Source organism: Anomalospiza imberbis, chromosome 21 (assembly GCF_031753505.1).
Source record: "Anomalospiza imberbis isolate Cuckoo-Finch-1a 21T00152 chromosome 21, ASM3175350v1, whole genome shotgun sequence".
Lineage (NCBI taxonomy): Eukaryota > Metazoa > Chordata > Aves > Passeriformes > Viduidae > Anomalospiza > Anomalospiza imberbis.
In genome coordinates this window covers 7,898,830-7,918,935 of record NC_089701.1, presented here as the reverse complement: position 1 = coordinate 7,918,935, position 20,106 = coordinate 7,898,830, and the positions used below count along the sequence as shown (strand labels likewise).

The window sequence follows — 20,106 nt, the reverse complement described above, 5'->3', positions numbered from 1 at the left end:
GGCTTCTGGGGCATTTCTGTGTGGAGCTGGGCAGGTGGTCCTGTGGTGGAGTGAGGGAGTGGGGAGTCTAAGGACTGGCATTGAGGAACATGGATGATTGCTTCTGAGGAGCACAGAGAGGGGAGCTCGCACCCGCACTTGTCATTTGAGCATGTCTGCTGCTGCTACTCCTGCTGCTATGTCCCATACAAATAGTTTCCTTACTGTGTCAGGACAGGGTGAAAAACAACCCCATGGAACCAAACAGTCTGCCTTAAAGCTTACCTGCAACCTGCCTTTCAAACCCTCTGGTCTCTTCCTCAGCACTGGGGCAAGAAAACAGGACACCAGCCAGCCAAAGGAATCTGCTTTCTGGTCTCCACCCTGCCAAGTGGTTCTCTAGGCCTCCTCCACCCCACTCTTATGGTGATCTGATTCTGACAACTGCTTCATGCTCCTGTTTTCTTGGGAGAGGGGAAGAGGAGGAAGAGACACTTGCCATGAGGAAAGGCCCATAGCAGACAGTATTAGAATTTTGGCCATATTTGTCAGTATTTAGCTGCCAGGCCAGTGGGTCGTACACTTAGGATAGACCAGGAGCCTAGCTGTTTGTAATCTTCCAGAAAGAAGGGCATTAGCTGCAGCAGATCTCACACTTCCCTGTCATCCTCCTGCTTCAGCTCAGAGGGGAGCATGTGCCAGACCCTCAGTGACTCCCTTCCTTACAGGGTTCATTACATTGAGATACCCAGGGCATCCAATGCTGCTGCTGCTACAGCCCATCCCAGGGAAATCCCAGAGACCTTTCCAGTATGGCTTGGCCATGTGCTCCAAGCTCCTGCTAAGAAGAGCACACATCCAAAAGAGCATCCCTCCCAGTGTTAAGTTTGTTTCCTCTTTGGAACTGTTGTGACTTGCACGATCTACTGGGTAAAGAAAAAAAAGATTTTTTTCTAACTCCTGCTTTAGGCACTAGAGCAAGGTCGAAGGGTAAGGGCAAGGAGTCATTTAGGGGCAGGGGTCATGGAGATAGATATAAAAATGATTTGGAGAACTAGAAATGGAAAAATTATAGAATAATAGGGGCAGGGAGCCAGGTTCTTGTTACCCACTGTTGGGGTTGTTTCTATTGGAATAAACCAGAGAAGAATCTCAATAACTAAAGTAGAGGCCTGGAGAGGGGATTGTCATTAAGAAGGTGAGGAGGTCTCTTTTGTGAAGCTCCAGCTATTTCTAGGGAAGGCCTGGCCGTGGGAGCTGTGTGGATGGCTCTGCTCCCTCTGTGCAGGAGTGTCTTGGAAAGGGAGGTGTAGTGGGATCAGGGTTCCTGCCATGGAGTTCCTGCCATGAACATCCCCCAGCTTAGAGAGCAGTGGCATAAGCTTCCACTTTTGCCGTTTGCCTTCTAACTGATATGGGAAGTAAATAACTGTGCAAAGGTTGCTGCTTCCTTCTGGTCCCTTTGCCCTCCCCTGTTTTGTTGGCAGTTTGTTCATGTGCCACCCAGCCTACCAGAAGAGCTCACAACTTCAAAAGCCTTTCAGACTGACGACACTTCACATCCTCAATGCCTAAGGTATCTTGGCATGATTTCCCCTCTCCATCCCACCTGGGTTTCATCCCAGCAGGAAGCCTCAATTCAGCTCCTGAGTGCATCCTGAAAATGCCCTTCCCAGTGCAGAGCTCAGGATGGAGGAGATTTCCCATCTGCTTTTCCCCCTTGGACAGTGCCCAGGAGAAACAGGTCTGTAGAGACATTATTGCCATTTGCTGCTGTGGGCTCACAGGAGCTCAAGGCCAGCTGAGCCCCTCTGGCCAGCCAGGGCCAGCCCCTGCTTGCTGAGCTGGAGACCTCAGCTCAAGGGAGAGTGGCTTCTCACCAGCACAGCCTCACCCCTCAGCTTCCCTCCTGCAGTCCTGGTGTGCCCCAACTCCCTTTCCCACCGGCAGGCTTTCCATGCTGCTATTTGGTTTTTAACTCTCTTTTTAATTACTATGTTGGCACTGTCCATCTCCTCCAGTAGGGCTGATGGGATCAGGAGTGGAAAAAAGTTCTGCTCTGAGTCATGTTAAATCCAATGGTTTGTTGTTTTTTGGTTTTCCATTGGGGTAAATCCCCTCTGCATTTTCAGGTGCTGTACCAAGCACCCAGAGAGATGCCACGAGGGGAGCTGTGGGGAATGGACACATGCTCAGGTCTTGTCCCCTGTGCTTCCAACCTTGGGCAAGGCCAGCTGGATCCTCACATCATCTACCACTGTATGGGCCTCAAATGCCCAGTGGTGTCCTAGGAAAGACCCTCCCTGACTGTGGTGGCCAGGGGGTGGAAAGTGAGAGGGACATCAACCCCCACCTCCACCCACTGAGCCAGTGGCATAGGACAACATCAAACCAGAAGTTTGGGGGAAGAGAAGAGGGTGCTGATGCTGGTGAAATTTAGCTGCTCATAAAGTCCAGTTCACATTAGCGCCAAGATCTTCTCTGTCCCAGATAGTGAGCCAGGGCTGCACCTTATGTGGGGCCACCAGGCTGTGGGGGATGTCCATGGCCAGCAGGAGGGAAAGCTGGAGCAGAAAGCGGTGAATGGTGCACGGTGGGGTGGGAAACTCCAATCAGCTGCTACCCCTCTCCCTCCCCACCATCTCACAGACAGGCTGAGCTGGTGTCCTCCTGCTTTTCTTGCATTTTCCGCTGTCACCCCCAAGCTGAGAAAGGAGGATGGCACCAGAGGATTCTTGGAATCGGGTTCCAGCTACCTCCCTTCTAGTTTCAGTTTCACTTGGTTGTAACTGTCGGTTTGTTTTAGGTTTTACCTGTGTCTAAGAAAAAAAAAAAAAAGGAAAAAAAAAAAAAGAGAGAGAGAAAAAAGAAAGCCCCATAGCCAACAAAAGTTTTTTTTTGCTGCAAGTGATTCAAGTGGGGGAAAAATATATAACGTGTGAGGCTTTACAGAGGAATAGGAGAGAAAAAAAGAAAACAACAAAACCCATAAAAATGGAGAAAAGAAAAAGAAAAGAAAATCTTCATAATCCAAATCCAAGAAGAGCAAAGCCTATTTTTGTGTGTTTGAAAGGAAAACACCAATTCTGCCAGCTGAGTAGAGAGCTAGATACTAAGTGTAGATTTCCCTAGAAGTACCGTGAGGTTTTATAACATTGTCTGGTTTTGTTTTCCTCGTGTGTTGTGATAAGTCCAGGAACTAAGGCTAAGGGGTTATCCCCTGGTATATTGTTGTTTGTGGGGGGAGGGAGGGGGTGGAGTTTGTTATTTTTTTTTCCAGATTATTTTTTTAAGTGTGTATTTGTGCTTATTTTTACGTTATCCAACTGTACATACGCATTTAATCAGTATTTCACTGTGCTCTAATTACTGCACTCAGAAGCACTGCACAGTCTGAATCCCGGAGAGCTGCGAGAGACTGGGAGGGAAGGGGGAAGGAGAAAGCTGCTACCTGATCACACAGGTGATTCCCACTTTGGGGAAGCGGGGTGCTGACCACCGCCTTCCCACACCCCAGCCCATTGTGCCCATTAGAAGACAGGAGGGGATGTGGTGAAGTCAGCCAAGGCTGGGATGTCCAGAGGGGTTTCAGAGATGAAAGTCTGGCCTTTGAACTATTTTGGATGCCATGGAAATTCCCAGCCTTTCTGCAGGATCTTGCACTCTCCTGCCCAATTCCTGGAGGCCCCAGTGAGAGTTGATGGGCATGTTCATATCACTGGGAGAGGACCACATGCCTTGCAGTGATTCACTCTAGGTATCTCTAGATATCTTTATGGTTGTGGGCCCCATTTTGGTCTCAGTGGTGCAGCTGAGCTGATCTGTTTTAGATTTTTTCCACATTACCCCATCCTCTGGGGAGGGCCATCTCCCTGTTGTGGGTGCAGCAGCACTCCTGCCTCCGGGTGACCTTATATGCTGGGTGTACTGAAGCCCAAGAACAGTCCCATTTCCCTGGAGGACCTTGACCACTGAGTTCAGTGGGAACATGAGCAGAACATCAGCAGGAGCAGGTCCAGGCGGCCCAAGATGTATTTCCTTGGAGCTATGGTCAGTTTGGGCAATAGGGACTTGGTGTTGGGCTGTTCCTGCCACCTGGGGGGGTTCAAGCCCCCCTGTTTCTTTTAGCAGGAGCAAAGCAAGGCTTAATGTTTTGTTTCTGTCTTTGTTTGGCAAACTGTGTTTTCCCCTTTTCACCGGATCTACACATCCAAGATTCATTAAGAATGAGAATCACTTCCTCTGAGGCCACATTCAAGAGCTTGGGTTGGCTTCAGGTGTTCAGTGAGGAGTCTTGGTGCTACTTGTTGGTAGTTTTAATCCTGTTGGGTCGAGATGCGGAGCTAACGAGTCCAAGTTGTCTTTGGTTCCCATTCTGGCTTAGTTTTTAGTCCTTTGTTTTTTCCTTCTTTTGGTGAGGCCACATTCAACCACCAGTTTCCATCTTCTGAGTGCAAAGAACCAGGGCTTTAACAAAACATTTCACCAGCAATTCAAGAGGGAATTGGAACCATTGTGGAGTTTGCATTGTACGGCCTCTGTAATTACGTACCTGTCTGCAGATGAGAGGCTGAATTTTGCTCCCCATCAAGTCAACACAGGTTTTTGTTGTTGACTTCACTGGGAGCAGGATTGAGCCATACTATATATATAAATATATATATAAATATATATGTGATATATATATAATATTATATGTGTAATATTATATATATATCAGTGTAATATTTACAAATAAAACTGTGATCTCGTCTAGAGAAAAATGTAATCATATTACCAACTGCTCTTCCATATTTATGTATCATATTGTATCTTTTTATTATAATTATTATGATTATTATGGTTATTATTATTATTATTATTATTATGGAATCTTTCTTGGCACCTTTTGGAAGCCACGTCAACCAATACTCCAATGAAGTGCTGAGGATCTATTTTCACAAGAATTCTACTGGTCTACTGTATAAAAGAGAAAAGAAAAAAAAAAAAAAAGAAACAAGCAAAATACAGTTCAACCCTTAATTCTGTACCTCACGCCTGTACGTTTGCTGCTCCAATTTTGGGTTTTATTTTGCGTTCGTTTGTTTTTAACGGATCTAATTTAAGTCTCCAAGCAATATATAAAGATGTAAATAGTAAAGCTTATTTATTAAGATTGTCATCTTTTTTAATTTATATTTACACAATTGTTCATCTAATTTATTTTTTTCAATACAGTTTTTAACAGTTGTCCTTCTTTGGTTCATGATGTTTTTTAAATCATTTTCACAGAATTTCTTTATACAGCTTTTTCTCTTTCTTTGAATAAGCAACAGCTTCCTCTGGTCTTTCAAAACAGGTCATGTTTCACTCCAAAAAAAAAAAAAAGTTATGTCAGATTCATCAGAAATATTTTGCCATTGTTGATTCCTATACCCTAAAGTTCTATATTATATAAATATATAATACCTTGTATGCTTAAATATTTAACTGTGTGATTTTGTATATATCTTCATACACATGCTCACACACATATGAGAGTTAATGTCCCCAGATGTTGGGAGAACAGAGAATCAGAAACACAAACAATATAAGCTTGTATTAAAGAGTTCTGAACTGGACCCCTCACTCTTGCCACGTCTCCTTTGCTTTCGGTCGAGCCGGTCCTGAGCAACGCCCACAGGGGTGCCCAGCCTGGTCAGTGAGTGGCTGTGGGGTCCCACATCTGGCTGCACAGCTGCTCAGCATCCTGCTCCAGCTCTTTGCTTTTGGGGCAGGGGGTTGAAAACTGCTGTGTTTTGCCGGAGGGCTGCAGTGGGTGGAGGGAGGCAGCGCTGGCCAGGGCCCTGTGAGGCCATTTCGCCTCCAGTGGGTTTGGCTCTGCCAAGGGGGTTCAGGTCCTGTTTCTCTCCAGGAAGGCTGGTGGAGGTTTTGGTGTGAGAGAGCTTGAAAATCAAGTTGTCCATATTCTGCTTAGCTTCTTCCTCACATACAGAACATGTTCACCCAGAAAACCACTCCCAGTGGGAGCCTGCCTTGGCTCAGGGGTATTATCTAGAAGGGAAGCAAGGCTGAAAGCAAACTATGTGCAGCCACAGACCTGAACATCCCGATGCACAGAGCCTTTGGACACATGAAAAAACAGACAAATAAAGATAAATCAATCTCCAGTGGTCTAGAGAGTGCTGGGATTGCAGTCTCCCCACCAGAGCAAAGCCTTGTGAGGTGTGCACCAATATTTTGTGTGTGGTGAGGGCAGTATACTGAGGGATGAGAATAAATAATTTTTTTTTTTTTTTACTCGGCATAAATAAGTCAATAAGTCAGTAAAAAAATGTTTTGCATTTTACCAGTGAAAAAACACTGCAACATATTGAGCAGGGAGAGACAGAAATCTCATGAGCAAGAATGCATTGTGTTTTCTATACTGTCCTTGTCTTTAGTCAATGCATTATTAATGGAGTATAAGTGCGTCACACACAGCCCTATCAATAGCACATGCTGCAGATAAAAAGGCCCAGGAATGAAGGATTAAAGGGGTTGTGTCTATAGCAATGCACAAATCAATTGGCTGCGTGTTGAACTATCTATTAGGGATTAATAAAGACCTGAAGGTGGGAGCAGCCATGAAGGCAGGGAACAGCAGGCAGCTCACTCCTGCTGGGCTCTGCTCAGCTCCACTCCTCCTGCACGTGCAAAACCGCCCCAGGATCAATTGGAATGCACAGTCAGAACAACAGTTTCTACGTCCAGGTTACTTGTCTCGTCTGGGGATCAATCAATAAAGAAAGCTGGGGAAATTGCTCTGAATTCATGTAGCAAAATCCTGTCCTGGCTCAAAGTCACAGCTTCGCAGACAGGTGACTGTGGCAATCACAGAATCACAGAATGGCTTGGGTTGGAAGGGACCTTAAAGATCATCCTGTAATGGAAAAATGAAGCTGTTAGCAGCAGAAAAAATTCATGTCAAAAAGACAGAGGCTTAAAAACTTCCATAGGAGGACTGTAATATAAAGAAAACTACTCACAAGTAAGAAAAAAAAAAAAAAAAAACAAAACTCCTTTGCATGTAAACAAGGACATCTGAAAATCAAATTAATGTTCAGGCTGGCAGGTTTGTGCCCATGCGTTCACTTGCTTGCACACATGTAGACACACGAACTCAGCAAACCCTTTCTGGTCCAGCACTATCTTTTCCTGGACTTGTTCATTTCATCTCCTCAGTTTTTCAGTTTCTAAGGCACACACATCTGGAAGGTAAAGAAAAGTGAGTGGATCTGAGGCTGGAATTCTGCTTTTTGCTGATCATTAACTACCACAACACTGTGATGGCCCCAGATTGTTGCCTCTGCCCTGAATTGGAGTAACAGCTGCCTACATCATTCAAGTCAACAACTGGCCTAAGTTCCCTGATAGAATGCAGCCAAAGGGCCAGGGTCTTCAGTTTTTTTTTAAGTACAAGTGAGGCAATACTGTGTCAAAATAGTTTTAAAGGTCTTGACAATCTTTTGGCTGACTTCTCTTGGGGCTGGGGAAGATTGTTAGTGGTTAAAAACAACTTCCATTATTTTTTTGTCACATAAAATGTTATTCACAACTTTTTGATCAATTTGCTTATGATGAATGAAGAACTAATCCAAAGAGCAACATCAACCCTTGTAGCCACCCTCCTTGCCCTGCTTTTAAGATGTTATCTGCCAGTTTTTTTATTTATAAATCACTTCCCCAGTTATAAGTTTTTTTAAAGAAACCTAAGAGCCCCATACCTAAGGTCGCTGCTGCTCCCCTTTATCCTCTCCAGCCCTCAGGGATGAACCTACTCATGCTTCAAGTCCATTGTTTTTTTTAGTGAAAGAGTTGAGATATGGGGATGGTTCTGGCTGAATGTCACCACTGTCTTTGGGCACTCACCTTATAACACAGACCTGTTCTTTTCCAAACACCACCCTAATAACGTGGGTTTTCCCAAGCCCTGGTGCTGCAGTGTTTCCATAAGGCTCCATGCCTCGGTGGCTGCTAAACAGCCTTGGAGAGATGGGAGGGTGGGCATGTGCAGGGAAGGGAACAGGAGTTCTTTTAATTGCACACTTTGTTACTACTGCAATGCTCAAACTTTCCACCCAAGCACTTAAAGCCCCCCAGCCCTCATGGCACAACAGGAAATGCCCAAGCTGAAGCACATCATAGTGGTTCAAACCAATCCTTGAAGCCCTGGAAGCTCCTGGTGCCCAGGACCAAGAGTCTGTTGGCAGATTTTTGTGCCCCCCAGCACCAGCCAAGTTCTGTGAGGGACACTGGCAAGGCCAGAGCTGCCCAGGGCATGTCATCCCACCATGGTGGCACTGCGAGCCATGGACCTGGCTTAACATCACGACCAACAACACCCGGGGAGGCACGCAGGCCATGTGTGCTTAGGAAAATAAACCAGAAACGTTTTCCTTTGAGCACATCAATTCATGTCATGATGCTCAACTTCTGGACAGCTAATCCTGCCCCTGGCCCAGCAGGTACAACGCGTGGTTTATATCCTCCCAGGGAAACAAGGCATGAGTTTGCAGGCTACTGAGTCATCTGTGGCACTGCAGGGCACCACCATGGCTAAGTATTAGTGTCACTGCAAGGCTTTGTCCCGCCAGGAACCCCCTGGGATGATGAGAACCTGGGCTGCCCACACAGCACAGCCACTGGCACTCCCTTGGCTTCATCCCCAGGCTCAGCAGAGTCCCATCCAACCAAGGAGAAGGTTTTTTTTTTTTTTTTAAGAAAAAAAAAAAAAGAGGAAAAGCAGAAACCAAACAAATAAATAAAGGAGCAAATGCAGCACTTGACTCCAGAGGCCTCTGCCGTGGGAAGAAGCTGTCCCAAAGTGGTGTGTCATCAGCAGCACAGAAACCCAAACAATCAGCCCTTCTGTGTGCCGTGCCAGCTGCAGCCCGGCCGGGACCAGGGCAGGGGAACAATGGCCGTGGGGACAATGGGGATTGTTCAGGCTCCTCGGAGGGAACAGCCCCATGCAGCCCTGGGAGGGGACCTGCAGCTGTCACCAGCTCTGAGCTGCCAGACAAGTGGCAGATTTGGGGTGCCCTCACGAAGGGCGTGTGCCCGGTGGGACTCTCATAGGATGCTGGAAGTGGCAGTGAATGCTTCTTAAAGGTTTCTCTGCAGGGAAACCCTCTTCCCATGCTGAGCTGGAGTTTATGGAGTGCTGGGGTGCATGGATGGGGGAAGTAGGGCCAGGCTGTGCAGGAGGCACCCATGGCTGCTCTATCAATGCTGTTACCTGCACATACGCTCACTGCAAAGACACATGGAGAAGGTTTCTCCTCCTGACCTTAACTCATCCTAAACCTGTTCACTCCATCCAGGAGCCATTGAAGCCAAGTGACCCTTCCCAGCAATGCCATTAGGGAAACAATTTCAGCTTTTCAAATGGATGTGGGTTGTTTGTCTATTAAACATGGGTGATAGCTTCTTTTTGCCCCTCTCCCCACTTGTTTGTCACGTTTCATCTACCCCTTGGTGCTCTCCCACCTGGGACAGCATCACCCCTGCTCTGCCAAAGCCCAGGCACAGCAAAGTCAGGGTATTGGCTGGCAAAAAAAAAAAAAAAAAAAAAAAAACAACAAAAAAAAAAAAACCTTCTGCTCTTGAAGAAGAAGCAATTTTTTTTGGAGCTGGGGTCCCTTTTCCCCGAGGGAGTCAGAGGAGTGGCAGGGGTCTGTGTGTGTGTATGTGTACACTATAAGGCACAGGTCCATCTGTCAGCATTGCTGGGCTATGACTACAAGTGTTTATCTTGAAAGCCAGAGGGTTACATTCTCCAAAGTTTCCAGGGAGAAAATACAGACCCTTCCTTTCAGCTGTGTGCTGGAGGATGTGTAGCCTCGACGAATTCCTCCGTTTTGTTTGGCTTGGGTGCGCTGTGCCAGGTAGCATCACTGGCCAGAGGCTCTCCTGGCTTTGATCTGGGAGCTAGGTGTGCTTCACGACAGGTTAATGGCCATCAAATTCTGCAGCCCAAAGTCTAGACTCTTCCACCTGCTCTGTACATATTAACACAGGCTCACACACAACTCACTCTGTGCATGTACCCATATGAGCAGCCAGTCTCACCACGGATGCAAAGCAAAGCTCCTCAGCAGCCTTCCAAAATAAGCAAACTAAGCCTCTGCAATGGACACAGCTGCACTGTGCATCCAGGGGACAACCAGCCTGTGCTCCTGCTATGTTCCCAGTCAAGGCTACCAGAGCTGAAGGTCTTCTTTTCATCACCATCTGCAACAAAACATCCCCATGCTGCAGCTCTGTCCTTTCCCCAGAGCTCTGTGAGGGATGCACATCCCAGGTGCAAAAAACACCACTGTGGGGGAGCTCACGGTGTCAGAGTGGAGAAAAACATGCTGAGGGGCAGCCAGCCAGCTGCTGCCTTGCATTTTGGCTGGCATCTCCTGTTCCTAACACCTAGCACCACACTCACAATGGAGAGGAATCCCAGGGGCAGCATTATCCCTGTCACACCTCCAGCCCAGTCACTTACAGAAAACACAGGCAATTTGTCCCTCAGGTTGGTCAACACTGCCTGCAGTGAGACCACAGAGCTGCTCCCCATCGCTGTGTGCTGCACGGGCTTCCAAAAGAAATGAATCATCCCTGAGCCAAGCAAACAAAAACAAAATAAACCCCTGTGTTTATAAAGTACAGGGAATGGCACAGCTGTGGGCCAGAGCCTTGAGAAAACAAGACAGCTTCAAAGCACCTGGAGCTGCACCCGGTGAGCAGCAGGGACAGGATGGACCAGCCAAGCTCCCTGTGGCTGCTGCTGGTCCTGGAAGCCTCGGTCTGAGCTGTGTCCTGCCCAGTGTCCGGGGGAACCTGTCCTACAGGCAGTAGAGGCACTGCCTGCTCTGCAGATGCCAGGAGGGGATGATCATAGCCACAGGATCATGGAATATCCCGAGTGGGAACGGACCCAAGAGGACCAGAGCCCAACTCCTGTCCCTGCCCAGACCCCCCAACAAGCCCACCCTGGGCATCCCTGCCAGCACTGTCCAAATGCTCCTGGAGCTCTAGTAGCCTCAGGGCTGTGCCCATTCCCTAGGGAGCCTGGGCAGTGCCAGCACCCTCTGGAGGAAGAACCTTTCCCTGGTTTCCAGCCTGACCTGCCCTGACATATATTCATGCCATTCCCTCAGGAACTGTCACTGGTCACCAGAGAGGAGAGATCAGTACCTGCACCTCCATTGGCCTTGGTGAGGAAGCTGCAAAATGTGGGATCATTTCCCTTCAGTCTCCTCTTCTCTAGGCTGAACACACAAAGTGACCTCAGCCTCTCCTCGTATGGCTTCTGCCCTTCTTCACCATCTTTGTGCCCCTGCTTTGGGCATTCTCCTATGCCTTTAGATTTTTCTTATACTGTGGCACTCAAAACTGCACATCAGTCCCAGTCACTACATCAGTGGCTCCAAAGGGAGATTTGGGGGTTTTTCACCTGAAGTGCACACCCTGGGTCCTAGAAGCACATGAAATGGGCAGCTCGGTCTGACACCAGTCTGGGCACTGGCCAGGCACCCCTACACTGGCATTCCAAGGCTTTTGCTGTGTGTTGTTGCAGCTCCAACCAGGCAAAACCAAAGTCTCCATCTGACTGCAACAAATTACGATCATCTCCTTCACCCCCACAACCAAACTCCAAGGCCACCACTCACCCCCAAAAGGCCAAAGGGATGGTGAAGAGGCAGCAGCAGTGCTGGGCACTTAGATTTTAACACATGGTGGTGCCATGATCCCCCCTTGGTCTTTGTTTTCAGTGTGGTACAACCCTCAGAGACACACAGGCCATAGCCCAGAGCCCTCAGTGTAATCCTCTTCCCTCTCTCCATCAGAAAAAGGGACTTAGCCTAAAAATTAAGACCTTGGGCAACCTGCAATACTTTGGAGCTTGTCTTACAGCTGCAATGTCACAGCAAAGCTTTCCGTGATCTTCAGCAGGACTTTGACCAGGTGCTGGAGTCCTTCCCAAAGCACATGAATGTGGCTCAAATGAAGAGACATAACCAAAGAGGGGAAAAAAAAGAGAAGTTCAGGAAAAAAAAAAAAAGGAGAGAGTTCAGAAGGAACAATCAGAATTATTTGAGTGGGTGCAAATCAGGCAAATAGGTTTAGCTCAAGAAGAAAAAGGTCTCTGGCAAAACCTTCTCCGCATCAAATTCTGCACTGTTGTTTGGTTTCAAAACATTATTGCTTTGAAACTCACCTCCTGTTTGTTTGATTTGATGCCAAAGGGTTAACTAACCTGAAAAACTAAACAAAACTATTTGCTTTGGGCTGACTAAACTGATTAATTCAATCTACACTCTTCTCTCTTCATGTTCGTTCGTTGTTCTGCTTTAAAAAGGAAAAAGCAATAGCTTTGAGCTGATCTGATTTTTGTATTTTTTCCCCTCTCACCCTCTTGCACTTTTTGGTTTGGCTACCAGGCTGAGAAATCCATTACCCACAGGGAGCCCAGGCCAGCTTAACCCACATCTGACAGTAAAAGAAACCAGATTCTCCATGTCTTTTTAGCCCCTGGCTTTCTTCTTGGGCTTTCCCACACACTTCCAGCTCCCACTGGGACCAGTGGCTCCGCTGAGTGTTGAGGAGGGGAGGACCCTGTGTGAAAGGCTGCACGTTTCCCTCCTTTTCATGCATCCATCTTGGGCTCCCTCATCTCAGCCACATCCCAGGAGTGCCACACCCAGAACGGAAACCCCAGGGATGCCCAAGCAGAGGTGAGACCGCGTCAAGAAGAAACACCAGGGAGGCAGCGAAGATGGACTTGATATTAATCTTTAATGCACAGAACAAGCTGCCGGGAGCCTTTCGAATGAAGGCTGCACTCGGAGCCACCCCGTCCACTCGGAGCGGTACAAAAGCCCAGCTTGCCTGCAGCATCCCGGGCACCCGCCTGGCTCCCTGCCCCGGGACCCTCGCTGGCAGCGCGGTGTCACCGGCCACCCGCGCCACCTCCTCCTGGCGTCCTCGGCCACCACGGCACCGGGGCCCCTCGCCCCACGGCTGCTGCCCGGTGGCAGGGCAGGCAGGGCAGGCAGGGAGGGGATCACCCTCTGCCCATCAGCTCCCCTCTGCCTGGCCCTGGCCTCGAGTGGGTATCTCCTCCTCCCAGGGTTTTGGAGCGTGTAGTCCAGGAAATTCAGTAAGAAAAGATTAAAAAGGAGAGGCTTTTATGCTGAGTCAAATTAGGTAATTTCTTTTTTTTCTTTTTTTTCACTCTTGAAAAATTAAAAAACAAAAACAACCAAAAAAAAAAAAAAAAGAGAAAAGAAATTAAAGTCCAACTTGCTCATTTCTTGTTTCTCTGCTGTCTGTGTGAGAAAGTCCTGTTTGGCCTCGCTGTCCCCTTCCACCCCCTCTGAACATCACCCGACCCCAAACCCCACCAGCCACTCAGCACATCACAAGTCCTCGACTCCTCGGAGTCCCTTTGCCTCCCACAGCTCCAGGCCTGCTCCTTCCCTCACCGCCCCTTGGACTCCCCGTAGGTGTTGCGCAGCATGGAGACCATCTTCTCCTCGCAGGTGACTTTGGTGTCCTTTAGGATGCTGTACCAGACCATGCCGGGCGGCCGGACCTCCTCGCTGCGGCAGAACAGGTAGGGCATGGTCTCGGTGCGGCTCTGGATGTAGGCACTGCGCAGCAGCGTCGAGCAGTGGCTGCTGACCTTCTCCAGCCTCCTCAGGATCAGGTGAGCCTTCCTGGAGGGGACAGAGATGGGAACAGAGCAGTGCAGGCAAGACACAGAGGCCACTAGGAGTCAGGACTTCAGCCACCAGCTCTGTCTTGTGGCAAGAATGGACAAGACTCATTGCCTAAGACATTGTCTTTCCTGTTCCAAATGGAGAGAAGCTCTGTTTTTCCTAAAGTTCTGGGTATATCTACCATTTCACAGCACCAAGACATCAGGTCTGACCCACTGGAGCAGCTTGTAGGCCTTAGGACAGTCTGCCCCAGCTAGATTGTCACCACCACCATATGATCCTGGCCAGCTCCAGCACCTCTGATGGCCCCACCTGGCACCCTGGTGAGACCCCCAGCACCTTCCTGCCCCTGACAGATGAGCACAGCCCTTCCTTTCCTGATTTCCCAAGTCTGCAGGAGGTAAACAGCCCCAAAAGACTGACACTAGAAGAGTGAGGGAAAAAAGCACAACACATTAAGACAAAACAAAATAAACCCGTAAGAAACCAAAAATCCCCTTGTGGGAGTCTGCAAAGTGCTAAATCAAACAAAGGGAGGGAGGAGGATTTACTTCAGTGGTCTGAAAGTTTCAAGATCACAGATTATTTCCTCTCCCTCTGGTGCCACAGGAAAGCTCTGGATTCAGGAGTCAGGGACTTCACAGTTCCTGCAGGAATGTAAATTCCCGATAATGATATGTCAGGGGCAGCACTGTCAGTCAGCAAGGCATAAACATGGGGATTATTTGATTATGAAAGCTGAGTGGTGTTGCAGCTCAAGCTGTGAGCTCCCAGTCTGGGGGGAGTGTCAGGAGCCTGATGTCCGGGGATGGGGACGCCAGGGAAGGGCTGGTCAAGGTCACCTCAGAGCCAGAGCAGAGGGCAGAGACAGTGGCAGGAGGTGAGAGAGCATCCTGGCACCCGCAGCCAACTCAGACCTCTCCCTTCTTAGTGGGAACACTGGATGAAAGGCTGTAGGAAACCACTGCTCCTCCAGAGCTGCACATGGAAAACTGTCCCACTACTCCCCAGGATGATGTGCTCTGGGTCAGCTTTGAGGGCAAAGGAAGAACAAAGGAAGCTGGCCCTTCCTGGACTACACTCCATGATATCCATTTATGGATTTCATCCACAAAGACACAAGGCAGAGAATAAAAATTTTGTAATAATAAAAATTTGAGGGCAATTTGAGCCTCGTTAGCTGCACACACATCTATAATAGTGAAGATGTCATGGGCTGAGCTGTGTCCAGCTCTGACACAACTCCTCTACTCACCTTACTCTCCGTAGCAGCCACCTGACCTTCTACAGCATCTGGTGCTCCCACCCACACACCAAGACCTGACACGCTGCCAGGAACAGGTCCTGTGCTGCTGGATGTGTGCCTCTTGGAGCCACAAATTCCATGATGGCATTAGGTGCTTTTGGTGAAGACGGATTGATTCAAGCTCAACTCAGCAGCAAACCGAACTCTGTAGTGATTGTCCCTACAACTGCCAAACTTCAGTCACTGCAGCTGGAAGGGACTAAAAGCCATCACCTGTGCCACTTCCTGCTGGGATCAACCTCCCTGGATGAATTTCTTCTCACCTGTTCCTAGAGTCAGGAGCTGGTGATCTTCGAGTGCTCCCCATCCTCACGCTGCCAGATTGTTTCTTAACATCTGCACTGGTTCTCCCTTTCAGGGAAGGCTGAACAAGCACAGGACCCACATCATCTCACGGGATGGACTTTTATGTCAGCTGGCCATGCTCAGGAGGAGATCACTCAGCCAGAACACCCTCACAGAGGAGAAATCTCATCTCTCTAAGGCCACAACTCCAGGATCATCCCAATTTATCGCAAAGCAGCTCTACTGCCAAAACGGGGTACTGGCCCTTCCCCAGCCCTTTATCTTGTTCTTGTGTTGGTGTCCATGGACCTGAACGCTGTTACAACATGGGGAAGTTGTTTATTCAAAGGTCAAACAAGCAATCATTGGATTTTCCCCCCAGACTGGTTACTATTCCAGCTCACCGCAAGGCCTCTCCCAGCCACAGCAAGAGGGGAGCAATGAGGAGTGGCCATGACCAGCCCTTGAGGAAAACCCTCGTGGTGGGTAACCAGCAACAACACAAGGAGTGGATATCTCAGCTGGCCAGTAGCTCTCTGCTAGCCATGCTTTCCCCTTCCTCTATTCCCTTCTCACCACTTCCTCTATCCTAACCTCCACAGCTTTCTTCACCCATCTCTCACTTTTCTCCCACACAACCTGCCTTTGCCTCCACTTCCCTTGGCCTTCTCTACCTTCCCATTTTCATTACTTGCTCCACTACACTTTAATGATCACCTGGATATTGTTAGAACTCACCATGTGGTCCTTGCTTCCTGATACATACTCAGGCCTCTCATCCAGGCAAATATTCCTACATGTGACAAGCACTTCAAGGATGGCAAGAAATTCAGGGGTCAAACCACCCCAGCCTGCTGATGCCTGCTGTGCCAGAGGCTGTGATTCTCCTGGAGCTGTCTCCACACACCTGCTGCATCCACAGCTTGCTCTGTGCAGTCAGTCCCAGGAAAAACCTGTGTTTAAGGATGGGATGTGGCACATGATGGGTTGGCCCTGTGAGATACTGAAAACACACTGAACTGTGATCACTGAGGAGGCAGGGTGACAGGGGAAAGGGAATCAGGCCCCTCGCTTCTGATGTCCAGTGCCAAAGCTCCAGTTTTGATGGGTTTCACTGCTTTGAGTCATTTATTTTAGCAGGGTAATGAAGTCATGTGTAAATGTTAGATTTAGCTTTTGGCTGTCAGCTGTTCCCTCTTAAAAAAAATAAGGAGGAAGAGAGACAGAGTGGGTGAGGGGAGGGGTGAGAAAGAGAGAGAGGCTTTCTGGTGAAGACTGGGTAATAAATTACAGGAGCAGTTCTTGGGCTGCCAATTTAACACTATAAATCAAGTCCTGGGTATTACCCAAGTGCTCCCTACGGAGGGCTGTCGGGTCAGAACGACCACCTTTTCAAATACTGGAAATGAAATCTTCCTAAATGCTGACCAACCTCATCCCTGCCAGAAATTGCAATTTATTGCCTTATTAAAGGGCAGGAATTGGGAGGGGACACCAGGGGAGCGAGAGGGGAGTCACTCTCCTGGCTGCCTGTGGCTGGACCCCAAGCTCTCAGTCCCCAAAGGGATGAAGCGACGCCCTTCCCCCTCACCCCACAGCCCAGATGGGAATGCTCCCATGTTGGTGTGGGCCAGCAGTGCCCTCTCTCCCACCACATGCCCACCACAGGAGCCAGGGACTGATTCTGGACTGCACTGAGGTGGTGGATTTAGGAGGTCACAGCACAGTCACAAATGATGAAGAGGAGGATTTAAAAATAGTGACAGCTCTAAGCAGCCACTTCCCCCTGCGGTGCCTCGTGGCATGGAGGGGGAGAGGAAACGAGAGGGGATGGGAGTCTGCTGCCAGGGCACTTTCCAAGGGCTCCTACATGAACCAGTGTTCCCACTGCACAGGAGACAGGGCCCTGAGGTCCCTGCTGCTAGCCCCAGCTCTGCAAGGATTTGCCCGAGAGTAGGAGCTTCCTGTTCTGCCCAGTGCCAGGGGTGCTCCTGCTGGGATGTTTGTCCTATCCAGCTGCACAGGCAACAGCCAACACTCACCTTGAGGGCTGACAGGGATGAAAATATATCCAGAGCCAGCCAAACCCTGCCCTGCCTTACCTTGGAGGGAGGTACTAAAAGAGGGCGAAGCTACGTGAAGGAGCCATTAAAGAATGCTACCTGGGCTGGAAGGAGGAATGAGATTCCTGAGACTGCAGGGAGGGGTGCCTGCCTGGCTGCTGTGTTCCTGTATGAGGTGATTTTGTCATGAATTCAGATTTTCCATTCTACTGAGAACTGACCTGGGTCTTTCAGACCCTCATGTGTGAGGACAGTGAGTCCAGGACTTGATGGCCTCTTATCACATCCTCCCATCAGAACATTGCATTCCCCCTTGTACCAGAAGGCCGCTGCTCTGGAGATGCATTTCATGTCCCTTGGCCAGCCCAGCTGCCTGCCTGGGTGAGTGGCTGGAGCAGGGGACAGATTGTGAGCCCTTGGCTGATGCCACGTACTGACCCCGGTGTTGCTGGTAGCCACAAATAGGGGCATGGAAAGAAGTTTTTAACTTAATTATTTGTTCTGTCTCCTCTTAAAAGCCATAGCCTGCTTGCAGTGGTCATCAGAATCATCCTGAAAACACAGTAAGAGAAAATAATAGTGAAATCTCCCTGTGACTGTGTTAGGAAGCAGGCTGGCTGCAGGGATCCAGAGGTCTAGATGCACAGTAGCATTAAAGTTCACTGATTTAGACAGATTCTTCTGTCTTGTTGGAACAAATTAACTGTGTGAGATGCACTCGGTGCCTGTGAAAGGAATGGGGGGAGCAGGAAAGGGGCTGCTGTTGCTAGAGGAGATGAGCAGGATGAGGCAAGCCAGGTGTTGAGATGCTGCTGACCACAGAAAATCCTGGTTTAGGGCCACCTATGAGCTAAGTTTTTAATGTCTCCTTAATGTAAACGGTCTGGCTGGGACATCTGGCTGTCAGTGTGTCTTCTTGCCAGCAGCTGTTTGCAGTAACCTGTGGCTTTCATGGAAACTGGGCTCACGGGGACCTCAGTGTGATGTATTTATTACACAGAGGCAATCGACTCCCCTGTTGTCGCTCCGTTTTATGAGCGAGCATTCACTGTGAAGCCGAGGCTCATCTGATAAACATTTCAAGGTACAAAAATGCACATACCCCTGGGAAGGAGAACAGCCTGTCAATTAAAATCCTGTTATGAGATGGCCTCCCTTGGCAAAAGAAAAAAAAAAATCCTCCTTGCCTCCTGCTGTGTCAGTGCCTCTGCTTCTGTCCAAGCTCCCTGAGAAGCCAGGCTGGATGGCAGAGCTTTGCTCTTGTCACGAGCCTGGCACTGGCTGCCCTGGCTTTTATAGATTCACCCTCTTGGCTGCAAATCACGTATTTCTCAGGGCAGAGGAGTGCTGTGAGGAACTCCCCTGGCTCAGTGAGGACAATAGACAGATGCCAAATTGACCCTGGGCTCCAGATGTAGCTGGGTCCCGGACCTGGCAGTTTAAATGTCACCCTGCTGTCCCACAGCTTGAAGCAGGTATCGGGTTAGACCACATCCTTCAGAAGGTTGGATCTCAAGTAACAGGGGAAATAAAGATGTGTAAGAAGAAGCTGATGGTTCCCAGGGATTCAGTAAAAAAGGAACAATTGCAAAGGACAAGCAAGCCTGCAGTGTCATCAGAGGGAAGGCAGGGGGAAGATGAGAATGGATCTGTGCCAGAGGCCACTGAACTACCAAAGAAACTACGAACAAGGTCATCTCTGGAGGAGGACAAGACCCAGGCCAGCGTGGATCTATGTCCAGAAGGGGTGTAAAGTTGTGAGGTGTCATCCTGGTACTACGGAGAGATCCTCAGCCACATCCAACAAGCAGATAGAAATAAAGGGAGAAGGAAAAACTTTTCCAGGCCTATATTACACCCCTTTCCCCCTACTCCTCAGTGTTTCCAAGCCCCCAGCTCACCCACTTGGTTCGGGCTGGGTGATACAAACATTCATGCAAAGACCAGCCAGCTGCCAGGTGTCCCACCAGCATTCATCCAAGGACTGAGCAGGACCTGGTGGTCCAAGGGGATGCAGGACAGCTTGGTGAACACCAAAAGGGGACTTCTCTTAGCTACAGGGGGTCACATCCCCAGTGGCCAAGCAGAGGGGTGCTCTGGGCATGGGGCAGGGCAGGACACAGGGAAGGGACAGGTACCTGGGCCCCAGCTCATCCTCACTGCGCCACACGAAGTCTCCAAACTTCTCATAGTGGGAGTTGTAGTGGTGCTGGACTCGGAAGAGCATGGAAGCAGAGACCTCCATCAGGGTGTTGTAGGCTGTCTGCTGCTCCTTCCCGCTCGTGTAGCCGTTGTAGAGGTTGTAGATTTTGTCAGCTATCTCTGGAAAGGATCAGGGCATGGGATTAAGGACCAGCTGAAAGTGCTAACATGGGAAGAGGAGGAGCAGAGCCCTTGGCAGGGCTGGCAGCAGGGGCTGGCAGCTGGGGTGGCTGCCAGTCCCTTGGGACTGCCTGTAGTGGGGGTCAGTGACTGCAGAGCATTCAGGCTCAGGCTGATCCTGCAGTGGGTACCCTGTATGAGCAAAGCTGGCCCAAAGACTCCAGCAGTACTCCATGAAGGAGCAGAAGGAGGAGAGGCAAAAGCTGCCAGGACAGGCAGAAAGCCTTATCCTTCCAGGAAGGGCAGGCAAGCTCTTCCCAAATTCACCAAACCAAAAGCCCTTCGCAGCTATAGTGCTAAAGAGTAGGAAGAGATCAATCCTTGATCCCAGGCAGGTCCTTCAGCCAGAAATGCA

The 20,106-nt window shown here is 49.2% G+C and overlaps 2 protein-coding genes across 3 annotated transcripts in view; one reads left to right on the top strand and one right to left on the bottom strand.

The window, feature by feature from the left end:
- PAPPA (pappalysin 1) overlaps positions 1–5,579 on the top strand; it is a 179,916-nt gene extending 174,337 nt beyond the window's left edge. The window contains exon 24 of one of the 2 annotated variants that reach the window (XR_011005673.1): positions 3,359–5,579. The gene's annotated coding sequence lies outside the window, so the exon portion shown is untranslated. Of the gene's footprint in view, positions 1–303; positions 976–3,358 lie in introns of those variants that run through there. The other variant, XR_011005674.1, reaches the window with a different exon arrangement.
- A 7,191-nt stretch (positions 5,580–12,770) lies between these two features.
- ASTN2 (astrotactin 2) overlaps positions 12,771–20,106 on the bottom strand; it is a 319,829-nt gene continuing 312,493 nt past the window's right edge. The window contains 2 exon segments of the mRNA XM_068211459.1: positions 12,771–13,712; positions 19,508–19,691. Of these exon segments, the coding sequence (XP_068067560.1) occupies positions 13,475–13,712; positions 19,508–19,691 (422 nt within the window). The 3' untranslated portion in view covers positions 12,771–13,474.